Raw genomic sequence first — 15,419 nt, forward strand, 5'->3', positions numbered from 1 at the left:
GACTGTTGATTTCTCTGAGTTCTAACAGTTTTGGTTACTCTTGTCTGGAAGCAGACGTTTTCTCACCATTTGTTTTCTGAAGAACCTTCTAAAGAAAGCTTTACTTTAGGAGCCATTGCTTCCCTGTGTGTCTGGTGCATATGACACTGCTGAAAGCTCTTGCAGCTTACACCTTGTGCATGACCTGCGGGTGTTTGGTTGAGCCAGATGACTTCACTGGTCAGAGGTGGCCCCTTTGCTCAGGAGCATTCCACTTGTGTTACTACTTTACATTTTAAATGATAAATCTTGCCATGAAGTTTTTGCCTTCGCAAGTTTGAATACCTCCTATCTTGTTTTAAAGACAGATAAAAGCTGTCTCGGTGAGGCTGATCTAAGTATTCCAGTTGTGCCTTGTAAGCGATGTGTGTCATTTACACTGAGCTTCTGAAAAGCCATTAGCCCATAACTATATTTCTCAAAATTATAATTACAGTTTAAAAGGATTCTTTATTCTTTATAAAATCAAGCAGTGCATTAGGATACTTCACAGCACGTTACTGACAGTTCTGTCCATAATAATAACTGCTAGTCCATGCTATAGACCGTAATTAGTTAGGAAGCCTCCCTTTATTAAAAGAAATCCAAACCAACCAACAGGAAAAAAAAACACAACAAAAGAAACCTGATGTTTTGCTTTGGCTGTGACATTTTCAGGGTACAATTTTTCTCTCCTGCTTTCGGTGTAGTCTTTGGTTGTATGATGCATTTCTTCCATGCACAAAGCTGTTGGTTTCATAGGTCGACACCACATTTACAAACTCTAGGACACACACATGAAAAAGTCAGAGACCTTTTAGGGTATTTTAACACAAAATGTATTCATACCAGAATTAGAAACCCCAGAAAGCAGGGGACATATAATACGTATTTTGTTTTAGATCTCTGTTCTCTAATCAAGTTTTTTAGGTCTGTCTTCAAAGTTCCTCACATGCAATAACAAAATAGCATCGCAATACCTTGTGATGTTCTGCAAAAGCAGATATAGATGAGTATTAACTTTGAACTCACTAAAAAAAGAAAAAAAAATGAAATGTTGTGGCAGGTTCAAATGCCTCAGAAATACAGACCCTTCCTCATCTTCAGCAGTTTTGGGGAAAAGTAGCTCAGGAGATGATGTTAGCACTGCCCTCGCTGTGCAGCCAGCTGCAGCAGGTGCATGTGCAGAAGGCAGCAGCCCTTCCTGAGCAGCGGGCCGAGCCCTGGCTGAGCCCTGGCTGAGCCCTGGCCGAGCCCTGCGGAGCCGTGCGCAGGAAACGTCCGGTGCTGCAGCAGTGCCTCAGCTCCGCGGGGCCAGCAGCACCACACACATCCCTGCAGTGAACATCTGCCAGGAAATCAGGAACCACGTCTCCTGAGAGCAAGTGCTGCTGCTCCGAGCTCCTGGAGTGCTCACTCAGGGTTTGTCAGGAGGAGTTTTCATCTCAAATTCGTGGTTGCTGAAGCTCTTTGTGTCACCAGGTGGCAGCTGGAGCCTTGTATGTCGGTCGAGCCCTGTTGAAAAAACTGCATCCCAAGGGTTTCTCCTTCTTCAGGCTGCCCAGGAGAGATAGTGCTTTAGGAAACTTTATTATATTGTATTTTGCCGATTTGTTTCACCTTTAAGTAGTTCCTCTGCTGCAGTGCAGCAAATGCTCTCATCGAGCTCCAAAAGAGCTTCAGCAGTGGGAGTTCCAGTGGCAGGGCATATTCAGTTTTATTTGTATCCTGAGTTCTTCCTACATCATTTTCCTCTCCTTCCCATATCAATCGATTCTGATTTTAAAACAAAATTCTTCATTTAGTGTGTACCCTGTACATTCTTGAGAAATTATTAAGTCTGCCACAGCCCTGCACCTCTATGTACACAGCCACTGCTTGCCTCACACAGTCATTCCCTGACACTGCAAGACTGCACAGACTGCTCTGGTCCGTCTGCTGTGGAGATAATAGACTCATAAATAGTCTGCAGGAAGGAGAGAATGTTTACTCTTCATTCTCCTAGTCCAAACTTGGAGCATGTGGGAGTAGGAATCACTAGCAATTCCGTTAGTGGACCCTGTCAACTTTCTGCATTTTTCTGTCAGCATGAAATGTATTTTGAAGCCCATTTTGAGCATTAATTTTTAAGCACCTGCTCCAGATAAATACTGATCATCTGAGATGAGTTGTCAAAGACTGAACACAAGGAATAATGTGGGGATAGTAGACCGTTCTGTTTCCTTACTGAGTCCTAGGTCTGGATTTTTAGGTACACAGGAATTAGTCACACATCTCATACCAAAACAGCGTTGGGGTGAGAACATGAAGCAGTGGCAGAGCATCAAAGACCTGAGCTGTGTCTGCCATTGCTTACCAGCAGCAAGATCTGTTAAAGCTCCAGTGAAGGCTGCTAACATGGTGAATAAAGGTGAGCAGCTGGCAGGGCTGGAGTTCCATGTCCATTGCATCCCATCCTCTTTCTGGTACTCCCATTGCAAAATCTAAGAAAGTAAGTTTACCATATGTAACTTGTGGCAGTACTAATTATGCTAAACCGAAGTTGCACTCTGCTACTATAATGACCCTTCGTTCTATTATGTTAATTGCAGTTTCAAGTGCTTCCCAGTTTGCAGGAGTAATTCACTGGATCAGCCTAGTCATCCTCTCTGTTTTCTTTTCAGAGGTATGTATAACCAAAGTCTTTCACCACATAGAGAACTGCAGAGTATGTTTATGTTGTCACTGGAATTAGCAAGAGTTTTACAGTAGTTTGCAAATAACATAGCACAGTGTATTTCAATGAAAAAAAACAAGCAAAAGTGTAATCTTGCTGCTTCTACTTAGCAAACTAAAAAGTGTTATTTAGATTAGCACTGTTTGTCAGTTGCTTAGAATTGGTAGAGAAACATGGAAGGGAAGATACTGCCTTAAAAATAATAATTGGTAAGCTGCAGAAAGAAATCATTGTCTCTGAATCTACAGGACAGCTTGATCCATTTGTTATCAGCATCACTGGGTATAAAGTATAGGATTTAGATGAAGATATGGTCTTCAAGAATAAAGATCCATGGGAGTTTTATACAAAAACTCTCACAATTTATTAAGGTAATTTACGTATTCCAGGTTGCTGCATGTAGACCTAGTCAGAGAATGAAACAAATGGTGAATTTCTTTGCCAAAATGTGTATGAATGTATGCACTGGAAGAGGCTCTAGTCACGATGTAACAAATTACCAAACTGGGATAATCTGCCTTTCTGAGCTTTCAGCTTTGTTCCAGAAAGAAGTCATTGGTATTGAGCCATTAACACTCATCCTGAAATATTCCAAAATTCTTTTATTGCTATTTTTCAGGTTTTAATATGTCACTTGTCACAATAACAGGTTTTATGTTTGTTAAATTGGAAGACAGTTAAATTGGACTTAAAATATTTTAAAATATTTTTTCAGGTTCCGTAGGAGAAAATATAATGCAGAGAGGTTTGTTAATGACTTCATTCTGTTGAAAATTTAGATGGCTACGAGGTGAAGGTTACAAAAAAAAAACCCAATAATCAAAAAACAAAGCTATGATATCTGCAAATGATTTATTGGATCACTTGTATTGAATTAATATTCGTCATATATGATTGGTAATTTCTATGGTGCTCCTAATGAAATACATTTGCATGTATTGTTTTGTATTTCTCAGGAGAGTTTTTTAGCTGGTGCTGTCAGTGGATGCTTTCCGAAAGGGATCTCACACTGCTCTGCATCCCAGCCTTCTGCTGCACTTACACAAATAGGTCCCATTACTGGCCCCATCCTTTGACAGTGGTGGTGGGCTCTAGATTACATGTATAATGACTGAAAATAATCTCTGAACAATTAAAAGAACGTGTAGTCTTTCCTTTGTGAATTGCACATCCTAATTCCCAAAGGCTCAGGTTTGCTAGATGGTGTCCATTCCCTTTAAAGAAATACTTTCCTCTCCCCTCCAGAATCTTTCCTTAGTGGGGATTAGCACCCTGGAGCTCTCTGTAGTCCTGAGCTTCCCAATAGGATCAGTGTGTAACTGCTGCTAGCATGGCTGCACAGCCACGTTCACCTTACCCTTTTGCTTTCTGGGGCTGGTTTCACCAAAAGCCTCTCCTGTGCTGCTCGGTTCCTGCTGCTGGACTGCAGCCTGCAGTTCTGTTTTCATTCCCCTGCACCACCAGCACTCTGCTCACGCCTGGGGCAGTGTCTTGCTGCTGTGTCCCTCCCTGAGTGCACAGCTGCTGTTGGGCTGTTCGTGGCACTGCAGACACACCCTTGAGGCCAGGGCTCATCTGGCTCAAGGAAGAAATTGATTGTTTCAGTTCTGCTGGGACAGGGTACCCTCCAAAGTGGTTGAACTGGTTCAGAAGTTTTTTTCAGGAAAAGAGTAACAGAAGTGTTTCACAGATCCAAAACCGTTTCCCTGACTGACCATCCTCATTTTGGATCTGCATTGGCTTTTCTCTCTTTATAAGGTAGTTGAAGCTACTTTGTCTATGTGCTGTTCTCATTTATTATAAGCTTATCACTCACTTCATTATCTACTTCTGTCTTCTGAAGCAGCTTCCCTCAGCTATTTGATTATGGTTTGAATTTAGATCAAAGGAGAATGAGGCCACAAGACAGCCATGTGAGGTGCACAGACCAGGATAGATTCTTAGGTATGGATTCATTTGGCAGTTCAGAGATAGAGGTGGCTCCACAGAACAGCTGGATGTGCTTCAGAGACCACCAGTCTGGGAGAGAGTTCAGGTGTACCTTTCCTACTGGAGTTGGCCTTATGCCAGGTTAAGTTCATATTGAATTGTGTCTCAAGAGAGCAGAAACAGAGGGTATAATTTTCTGTCATCCAATTTTTTTTTTTTCCTAAGAGGTTACAAACTACTGCAAAAATTGCAAATGGCTTTTTTTCCCCCCATGCATCTTAATTTTATTTACTTCTTTGGTCCCTTCAGGGAATTTCTTTTCCTCTGATTCCTATAACATGAGTTAGCTGTCTTTGGCATCATTTGTTGAGAAGATCATATGTTACAGTGAGATTCTGCAGTCTGTGGTTGTTCATGCCAGGATGATATTCCAGAGATCAGGTTTAATTAGTTTACCTGGGTATAACAGGTAACTGCTGAGTATTGATGAGTCCTTCAGTCGTTGTTTTTCTACTCAAAGCAAGGATTCAAGGTTTCTGGTGTTCAAAAAAGGTGGTTTCCATAGCAAGTACCCTGTTCTAAGTTTGGATGTTGAGTGTTTATTCTGTCATTTGGTTCCCATTAGTTGTAAACATGGGTACACAATTCTTCAGGAAGGCCTTAGCTTAAAGAACAATGTTGTAAAATACTTGTTAAGACCCATAAAACTTTCAGTACAAAATCTTGAATGTTTTGGAAGAATACAGCTGATTAAAGGTGGTGCTATCAAAGCATTGCAAGTAATTGCAGTGCAGTTGAAGTTAAACAGCCACTGGCTTTCTACTTGGTTAAAATGAGGGGGCTAAACATGCCAGCAGCTGGCAAATGCCACCAGAACAGCTGCCAACAGAGCTGAGTAGCTGCTCTCACAACATCTTCCTGCCTTCCCTAGGCTTGTCTTAACAGCCACAAGCCTTAAAGGCACTTTGTTCATTTTATACTCTCTGTCACTGTCTGTGACTTTCCAGCATTAAAATATCCATATTCAAATGAAGTGCACATCAGCTTTTTTTGCTTTTTTCGAAGTATTTGAACAGGATTTACTAGTGGTTTGTCTCTGTTGGCATATATCGCTATGATTTGTCTGTGCACCATATCTTACCCAGGCATTAAGATAGAATAGAAGAGAAGAGAGAGGCACTGGGGAGAAATCCCGTATCAGCAGCAGGGCAAGGCCAGGTTGTACCCTCTTGAGAGGGCAAACTCAGCCTTGGTCTTATTTGGCTGAGAAAAGGAGATGGGGAATGTCACAGAGTTTTGGTAAGTGGATTGAAGTCTGCTCTTAACAGTTCTATCCATTGCCACAAATCCATGGTTCTGTAGCTGTTGTTCAGATCTGCTTTTCCCCTAGGGCTGATGTGCAAGAATGGAGTTTGTTGATATTAGTTGTTTGCACTGCTCTGTGTGCTGCAGCCAGCCCGGCACTCAGGCATTCTGCTGAGGGTTTCCCTGGGAGCAATGAAGTCTTGTGTACTCAGTCAGGCAACCACCAAATCTCAGCTTTTTTCTGCCATCTGTGTCCAAGATATGAGCTCTCAAATTTAGTAGAGTAAGTCTGGGCTCCCAGCTGATAAACAATCTGTTTCATTAGCTATGGCTCACAGGAGGAAAAACTCCAAGGCTTTCCTCATCCTGTATGTTTAAAGGAAGTGTTCATAGTAGCCTGCCACTTTTCTTCTTGTTAATAGCAACCCTTGGAAGGAATAAAACCTCCAAAGGGAGACTCTGCTGTTGAAGTTCTGTTAAAAAGGAAAAACATCCTAAATGACAAAACTAAGTAAAAATGTCTTTCCCTTAAATTCATAATTTCTTAGAGAAACTCTGATATGTTACTTTTGTTATATTATTTGTGAGCTTCAAAGAGCTGAGAGGAAAGATAATAATCTCCTACTAATCTTCTGTAAACTGTGGTTTCTCTTTTGTGTGTTTACTTTTATTTCCTGTACATACAACTTACGGTGTATAAATGCACTTTATTGCTTTATGTTTTGTATTTTAAATGGAGTGAGTAGTGGAGTCTAGGAACAAAGATACAGATTTAAGGTATTAATGTGATTTATAAAGTAAATGTAGGCTTCTTTCTTTGCTAGTGTGTATAAAATAAATTTTAATATACTGGGAAATTTCTTTACTAAGCAATTTTGTGGCTTCACAAAGAAGTAGTTATAGGACCATGGAAACTGGTCCTGTAAAATTCTGGGAATCTTGCTGGACATTTGCCTGAAATACCAGTCTGCCCATTTCATTACCAATAGTATCCCTGACTTAGAGTGTGCTCTATCAGTGCTTCATCTGTGCTTTCATCTCTTGATACTGACAGTGCTGCACCTCCTACACCACACACAGAGAGAGGTGATAGTGCTTGTGTGACCATGCTCAGAGGGAGCCTGTGATGCAGTTCCTAAGCCCAGTTCCCTGGCTACTGTGGGTGTGTGGTGCAGTCTCTGGTGAGCCGTTCTATGCCTGAAAAGCCTTTTCAAATCTATAGAGAATTGTCAGTTGAAAACTCACTGGATTTCCCCATATGCTAAGAATTAAGATTGTGATAGTATTGGAAGAACACAAGAAGAAATAGAAGTGCAGAGGTTGTGCAAAGGTGCATTTGGGTATGTGATACCCTGGTAGTGTTAGTGAGAGAGAACAGTGTGCTTGTGTCTGTTCATGGCACCAGGTTTTGGCAGGGAATGGTTTCTGTGGCACCACGAGCTGATGGAGCCCAGCAGTTCAGAGTGCAGGACATGGGATTGGGTTGTACTAGATAATGGTGACGTGGAGTCTGTAGTTCCAGAGCTTTTGTTGAAGAGAATCTGTGTGAGGAGGGTGCCTGTGCCCTGGAAGCAGAAGGATGTGTTCATTTCAACACGCCAGCATGTTCCTCTGGGCTCTGCTGGCCTGGGGACAGCGTGTGCTAGAACAGCTCATGCAGTAGCTCAGTACAGGCACACCAGGAGATGGCAAAAGAGGATTCTTATAAGAACTGGATGAGCTAAGGCCTCTGGAAGTGACCTAGATGAGAGGCATTATAAATTACAGATTGGGTACAAGGTGTTCTGGGAAAGCATTCAATAAATATTTGGTCTTATGAGATATGTGGAAAAGGCAAAAGCTTAATTTACAGAGTTTGTGGAGCCTGTGTGACGGAGGGAAGGAAGGGAGGAAGGAAATCCCTTCCAGCTGCCTCCATCCTGTCTATCTCCTGCCCAAGCTGTGCCCCATCATGAAATGCAGAGGTGCTCTCCTCCCTCCTTTGCCTTGTGCTACTGGGCCAAGGTCCCCTCCTCTGCTGCCTCCTGCTGATTTCACACTACGGAGGGTTTGGATGCAGTGACTCACTGAGTAGTAAATTGTATATTAAATGTGCAAGCAGAAAAGTATTTAAAATTACTTAATGTACCGTGTAGTTAGCTAACAAATGCAGATTGTGGCAATTCATACAGCTGGCTCAGCAAAGGACTTGGCCAAGTTTCCCTACAAAATTAGAGAGAGAACCTGCAGCATCTAAACTTCACTGCTGACAGTCAATATCATGCAAACAGTTGTGTATCACCAGGAGACTTTGTCAGTTTTGAAATAGGATTTCTGTCTGAAAAATGATTTAAAATTTTATCTGGGTTTATTTCAGCTTAAAGAAGCTAACACAACTGTTCAGTCATTTGCCTTTTATTGGTGCACTGGACAGACTTTTATGGAATAAATTAGCTTTAGCAGAAGAAAATTGTATTTCTGATATAACTAAAAAATATGTGTTAAGGACTTTCTAGTTAAAAGGCTTCTAGTCAAAAAACATTAAAGCTTTCTTTCTCAAGTAAAAAAAAACGATCTGGCAGTACTTTCCTTTAACAGGAAAGTGCTCACACTGATACTTAATTTTTTTTCAAATCTGCATTCAAAAATGCAGGATGCCTGTAATGTAATGCAAAACTCTGTGTGCATTTGCTACATGCCTGCGCATCAGTGGGAAACAGCAATGCTGCCCCAGTTTTTCCCTTTTTCTTGTAGGTTTTTGTACTTAAAAATGGTAGAATTGTGACTAACGTCATTTTGTCTGTGATGAATGCTTTACAGTTGCAATTCTCTTCTAATTCATATGCATCTTTCAGTTTGGTCCTTGAACAGTAGGTTACCTGGATTATTCATTTCTGTCTCTGTGTTTTTTCAGATTCTGCTACAGGTCCTCATTTTGAAAGTTCTTTACAGAGAGAGTATACAATCAAATGCAATATATATATGTATTTGTATGAAACATATTCTTGATTGCTTTGGAAAAAATCCTAAAATGTTATATATAAGAAATATCAATGCTTTTATTTGCTGTCAAAGGATTTATTACACTGAGCAATCAAGTAGGTGCCTAGTACAGTCCAAATTCCTTTGGTTCCACCTCTTCTGGATGAGAGCTGTGGGAGCAGCAGGGGATGTTCTCTGTGCCATGGACACACAGAGGCAGAGTGGGGACAGCCAGGGCTGGTTTGGAGCTGTGCTGGACCAGGGTGGCCCAGGGGCACCCCAGTGGCCAGGCTGGGGCTCTCTCGGGTCACCAAGGGCAGACTGCCTTTCCTGGCTCCTGGCACCTCAGTGCTGATGGGGTGTTTTAAGAGTGACAGTGCTGGTGCACAGCTTGAAGACCTTCCCAGCACAATAAATGTTTTCTAAGCTTACCCCCAGTTGTGTCCAGCTGGTTCTGAAGGGTGTGCCCCTGGGCTGGCAAGAGCTGGCTTATCTCACCCTTACACTCACCTTCGTGCAGTGTCTCGAGCCGAGAGCCAAGGTGCTGATCATCTGGGCATGTTGTGCGGGACACCAACACCCAATCCTGCATTAAATGTCTGCCAAGAAGACTTCCAGTCACTGCTGACTTGTGCTGATTCGCAGCAGCAGAGTGGCAATAAAAACATTTGTGTTAGCTTCCAGCCCTTGGAACTGCTCACACCCATTAATGTGGCAGTAGCACAGTCTGATTTAAATGCTGCAGTCGGGAATTAAAAAGGCAGGAAGGAAAATACTTTTGTGTGTTCCCTCACCAGACAGATGTTAAATCTTATTTAGGGTTGTGAGGCAGTGTTTCTGTTTTGTTTGTGCAGATATGCCTCATTTCAGTGAAAATACCTTTGTGCACACCTGTCTAAAGGAAGGAAGACTTTCACCCTCAGTTTCTGTAAAGTTGTTAGGTGCTCAGCAATCCTGTGTTTGTACTGACCTGGCACTTCATAAGTACTGCCCAAGCACAGCAGAGCATGAGCTGTGCTCCCAGCAGGGTGGCTGTAGGAAAGGTGGTGCCCTGAGCTTTATAGAAGGCTCTGCTTGTCCTCATGTGTTTCCCCATGGCTGCCTGCTGTGGAACCTGTATGGACCCCAGATAACTGATACAGCTGAACTGAGGGGCTCACAAGTAGCTTGTACTTCAGCCTTTTGTGCAGCTCCTCGGTGGGGAGTGAAGGAGATGCTGACAGAGGAGCTGGGATGCTTTTCCTGACAGAATTTAGCTCAGGAGCTGAGCTGTGGCTGGCCAGCAGCACTTGCACTTTGTGCCTGTGTCAGATCACATCATGCTGGCCAGTTTGGGGTCATTAAGGGACTTGAGCACCTGCTCTTCTGCATCTCTTCCTCTACGTAATAAATTAACCTTGAGGTTTATTTATAGGTTATTAAGGAGAGAGCCTTACTCCCATGCTGTATTTGTGAAGTGGTTTGGAGGTACAGTGTTTTTAGGAGTACAGACTGGCAGCATTGGTGGATCTTGCTGTCTCTATATAGTGTCATCATTTTTTGTAGAGGAAAGAGGATGCTGCATTATGTCTTCGGGCTTGTGCCTCCCTTTCTCAGCCAGCCTTGGCCTGTACCTTTGCATACCCCATTTCTGAGGTGTTGGCTTGTTCACTTTCCTCCTCCTTGGTGCTGCTGGGCTCTGGAAGCACCATCTGCCCCACAGGAGTGTCCCCCTGGGCAGAGCAGGGGTAAGTGCTGTTATCCAGGTTTGCAGTGCCAGGAGAAGGGAGCACAGTCATCCCAGGCCAGCTGAAGCATGGGGCCAGCTGAGGCTCATGGGGGTTGGCAAAACCATGCACAGGAACACTACTGAAAATTTCAGTGTTGTTCTGCAATTAGGTACTGCTGTTATGTTTGGCAGCACTTCAGAGCTGCTTGGGATTTAAGATTTGTATTTGTAGTGGAAAGGAGATACATGTATTCATCAGAGTCACTTTTTTCTGCACAATTCTGGGCATAATCACCCCCTCACGTGTAGGCCTGCTGAGCACTAAGTCATTATGCTGCTCTTCAGTGGAGAAGGTGGCATTTTGGTGGCCCTTGTAGGGCTCCCAGCTGCAAGTAGACTCCTCGTCTGTCAAAGTCTGACCTTGTTGCTGTTGGCAGGAAACATCCCTACCAGTTAGGCTTTTATGTGAGTTCAATATCAATTGCAAGTTGACTGATGGATTTTTTTCTATTGTGTCTTCTGAAAGCCAAATGAAAAATTAGGATTGGATTTTTAATAGGAATTCACCATTGGTTCATTCTGTGGTTTTATTCCTCTTTTTTAGCTGTTGAGGCTACTTATTGCTGTTTTGCTTCATAGAGAAGGATCACAGAGATATTTTTCTCCCTTATCCCATGACTTTCTGGGATCCTGTAATAAAGCAACTGCCTTAAATTCCAATGAAGAGCATCTACTCTTCAGGCTGATGAAATGTCAGTACCTGTAGGCATCAGGACAGGATAGGGCCTCTTCTCTTAGAACATCAGTAAGCACTGGCATATCAAAGATGGCCAGAAAAGAGAATTTTCCCCCATTCTGACTGAGGGAGCCCCATGGTGAATCTTATATATTGTTGGGTCAGGAGGCTGGGGAGGGTTGGTAATCTAAATCACACAAATCTGAAAGCAGAATTTTAGGAAGATGGAAAGACTGATGAGCATTTGAACTTGGAACTTGTTTGTGGAGGTTTTACTAAGTCAGTATACTGGTTGGGAAGCAATATCTGCTTTTTTAATATAGCAGTTTAGCCATTTCTAGGATCTGATTATTATTTAGAAGAAATGCATAGTGCTTAAATAAGACAAAAAATTATTCCTTAAATAGGTAAAGAGCTAAATGTTTATCTAAGAATGCAATAACATTCATAATCGTTTTTCCCCCTAATCTATTTTACTAGACTATTTTGAGGATTGTGGTCCTTGGCATATGGGATTACATTGAAAACAAAATAGAGGTAAGCTCTTTCTTCTGGTTCCTTTTTTCCAGGCAGCCCAGAAAGACCATGAAGAACTGCTTTAGATGGCTTTGTTATTAATCTGGTGCAGTACAATATCTTTTAAGGCAGATAAATACACACATTCTTCTCATTATGTGCATTATCCATAGCTGAGTGATGCAGTCCCTTTTTCTGTGAGAGACTCAGAAGATTGCAATATTTGAAAATATTTTATGAAGGGAGGGATTTTGGCCTTCTTGCTCTTTGTGTGACTTTTGTTGTTAGAACTGTGCTGGTCTAACTGACAATACTGCTGCTCTGAGATGTAAAAATTGTTACCTGAGTTTTATTAACTCATTGCCATAATTGAGTTGAACTTAGTTGAGTTAGTTGAAAATTACATGTAGTTTCCTGGTAGTAAAACTAGTTTGGCAAAACCCCCGTTTTTACTGAGAAATTGTTTTGATAAACACTGTAATTAGTACCTCAAATTAAAAATTACATAGAATGTATATTCTCTGGTAGAAAAAGAAAAATAAATTCGTGTGTAATAAATAATACATAATCCCAATCTGATCAGAAATCTGGAGATCAGGAAAATTAAAAGCTCTTTCTTGATACTGCCTCATAAACCACTACTGTGCAGGAAGAACCAGAATACAATCTGGGTGTTCTTGGAGCATAATCATTCTAGAGACTTGCATTATTTTTGTAATGAAGTTGTAAACATTTTAACTTGTTTTGCCAAAAAAAATGAAATGAAACTTAAATAGTTGATTCAGGGTTTTTTATTACTAAGGCTAAATGCAGAAGTTTCTGATAATTCATCTTGGTAATTTGGAATAGTGATATTTTTTACTGCCCATTGAGTGGCTGCAGTAAGAAGTATTTCTTTTCAATACATTGAATTGGTATACACAGTTCTGAATAAGTAGTTCTTATAAAAATCTGTGCCCCACCTCTTTATGCAAACAGTTAATCAAAGGGCCTTGGCAGCAGGGGAGGGTTTCAGCAGGAATGAGAACATGGTGCTCTGTTCTACTCTGCTGGGCCAGTGTGGGACAGACATGACACTGCTGCCACTTTGCTCTGGAACACATTTACTAGCTCATTTCTGTCTCATGCTTTGCACACTTGCTTTTTCTGGTCTAATCCCCATGCAGCCAGTGTCACATAAATCATTCAGAACAGTCCCAATCGTCAAACTCCACGCTGCCCCATAAAAGTGAGAGCAGGCAGTCTTTCTGGCTAGGTGCACAACCATCCCCACACATTGTGTAGTCAGGACATGGCCAGAAGCCATCAAGTCTCTTGGCTCCATCTTTTTCTACTTGTCTTCTTGATCTCTTCATTTAGACAGTAAGATCTATGGGCAGGGACTGCATATTTTTTAGATGACATTATGCCAAGTAACAGGTAATAAATACCAGTGATGATAAAACACTTTGGCTGTAATAACATTTAGACTATCAATTCTCCTTGGGGATTTTGGCCAGTATTTCCAAATACCTTTCTCTCCCCCTTCCCTTCCACCACAGTTTATCTCTCCTCACCTCATAAAAAGCACTGAGGAATTCTGTTGTGCTACCTAAAAAGGATGCAGCCTTTCTGTGGCTTGGCCACCTCTCATATCCCTTTCAAATAGGTACATCATTGCATTTCTTTTGGACAAAGAGGGAGTCCTTCAAGATTTCAAAGAGGAATGGCAGGGATATGATTTTAAGGAAAGGTTTGAAAAAACTGATTTCTCTCTAGGTGTTTGATGGTGCTATCATAATCTTGTCCTTGGCACCAATGGTGGCCTCAACCGTGGCTAACGGCCCCAGCAGCCCATGGGATGCCATCAGCCTTATCATCACTCTGCGGATATGGAGAGTGAAGAGGATCATTGATGGTGAGTGGGGACTCAGCTTGTGACTCCAAGCATCACCTGGCAGGCTGGGAAAAAGAGGTTTTAAAAATACAGAAAGATTACTTACTCCCACTGTTCCTGTCATTGTCCTTTCTCTTATATTTTGCTAGTACTGAACAGAAGAGAGTTATGACTCCCATGGAGGAGAGTAGGTCTGGAGATCATGTCTGTATCTCCTGCTTTCTAGGAGCCTTTATAATTTATTGGTTTATTTTCCTGTTAGGCACCATCCCCTGTCCTGTAAAGTAAATGTCCTGACTTGTTTTATGTCTCTTGCTCTCATTGCTCATTCTGCAAAATAATTGATTCTCTGCTTTGCTGATATTTGCTGCACCCTCCCCATAACCATACAGCGAGCTCTGTCTTGGGACTTTATTTTCTAAGTTTGTGTCAGTAAATAAGTTTTGTGTCAGATTCCAGGAGGATTTTCTTGCCCTGGGGATTCCCAGCAGGAGGTGCTCTCTGCAGTGCTGTACATCCTGGAAATGAAGTGCATATTTGTGGTGTTTTGCACAGACCTCTGTGGGGATGTACCAGGGGAGATGAAAAGGCCCCAGGAAGTCAAGGTTGCAGAGAGCTTGGCCTGGAAGCAAGGACTTTAGTGTATGTTACTGTGTGCTCAGCAGCTTCAGGCAGCTTAGGAAAAGAAATAAATGAATGGCCATTTTGCTCATGTGTGAAAAATCAAAGTTGTTATTTTGAGTTTAAATGCCCAGAAAACCTTGTATTCATAGTTCAGGAGAGGCCATAGCCGTCTGATTGAAGCATAAAAGAAAATTTCAGGATTTTGTGTAGCTTAAGAAAACATTAATTGCGGTATGTGTTGACCAGCTTTTCTGATCAGTGTGAGTTTGCCATAGTTAAGACAGGAGCAAAGTTTTTAGAGCCATTCAGAAAACGTATTGAAAACTGGACTGTAGCTTGAAAAGCCATAGAAGATAAATGCCCTTTTTCTTCAAAATATCTTTTAGTCTGCTGTGTCCATTAAGGACTGATTTCTTACCACAAAGTCTAGGAATTAAATGGTTAGGACTCTGGAATAGTTATTTTCCTGAGGGAGATGTGCTGTTCAGGTTTAGAGGGAATGAGACTGACTCTAAAGAGAAAATCCTCCTGCCCAGTAATTCAGGAAATCCGTGGTAAACACTGGGGAAGTGCTTTAGTAGCAGGGAATCTGAGAAGAGCAGGCAGCATGCATTTCAGTTCAGCCAGGCAGATAAAGGTCTGACCAAACAATATCTAGACCCTGCATTTCCAATGCTGGAAATCCTTCCCTGAAGAATGTACTCTAATGCTACTTCGATTGGAAATACTCTAGTTCTCTGGATGCAGGGGAAAAGGATCATGTTCTTTGGCCTGTAAAGGTTTTCTTCCTGATAAAAAAGCAAATCACAGCTGGGTTGCTTTAAGTGTTATTTGTGTTTTCCAGCATATGTCCTTCCAGTGAAAGTGGAGATGGAGATGATGATTCAGCAATATGAGAAGGCAAAAGTTATTCAAGATGAGCAGCTGGAAAGACTAACCCAGATCTGCCAAGAACAAGGGGTAAAGTTCAGTAATGTCTTTATTTACATATATCTTGTCAAGACAAGTCAAACAGTTCATGTACTTGCTG

General features: G+C 41.8%; 1 protein-coding gene across 5 annotated transcripts in view; it reads left to right on the plus strand.

Annotated features, from left to right (window-relative positions):
• The window catches only part of TMEM266 (transmembrane protein 266), a 59,870-nt gene that overhangs the window by 16,715 nt on the left and 27,736 nt on the right, over positions 1-15,419 (plus strand). For 3 of the 5 annotated variants that reach the window (XM_072933753.1, XM_030280983.4, XM_041718312.2), the window contains 5 exons: positions 2,270-2,428; positions 2,610-2,683; positions 11,854-11,910; positions 13,648-13,786; positions 15,234-15,349. In XM_072933753.1, the coding sequence (XP_072789854.1) occupies positions 2,270-2,428; positions 2,610-2,683; positions 11,854-11,910; positions 13,648-13,786; positions 15,234-15,349 (545 nt within the window). The remainder of the gene's footprint in view (positions 1-2,269; positions 2,429-2,609; positions 2,684-11,853; positions 11,911-13,647; positions 13,787-15,233; positions 15,350-15,419) is intronic. The other 2 variants (XM_030280984.4, XM_072933754.1) reach the window with 2 other exon arrangements.

Source organism: Taeniopygia guttata, chromosome 10, assembly GCF_048771995.1.
Source record: "Taeniopygia guttata chromosome 10, bTaeGut7.mat, whole genome shotgun sequence".
NCBI lineage: Eukaryota > Metazoa > Chordata > Aves > Passeriformes > Estrildidae > Taeniopygia > Taeniopygia guttata.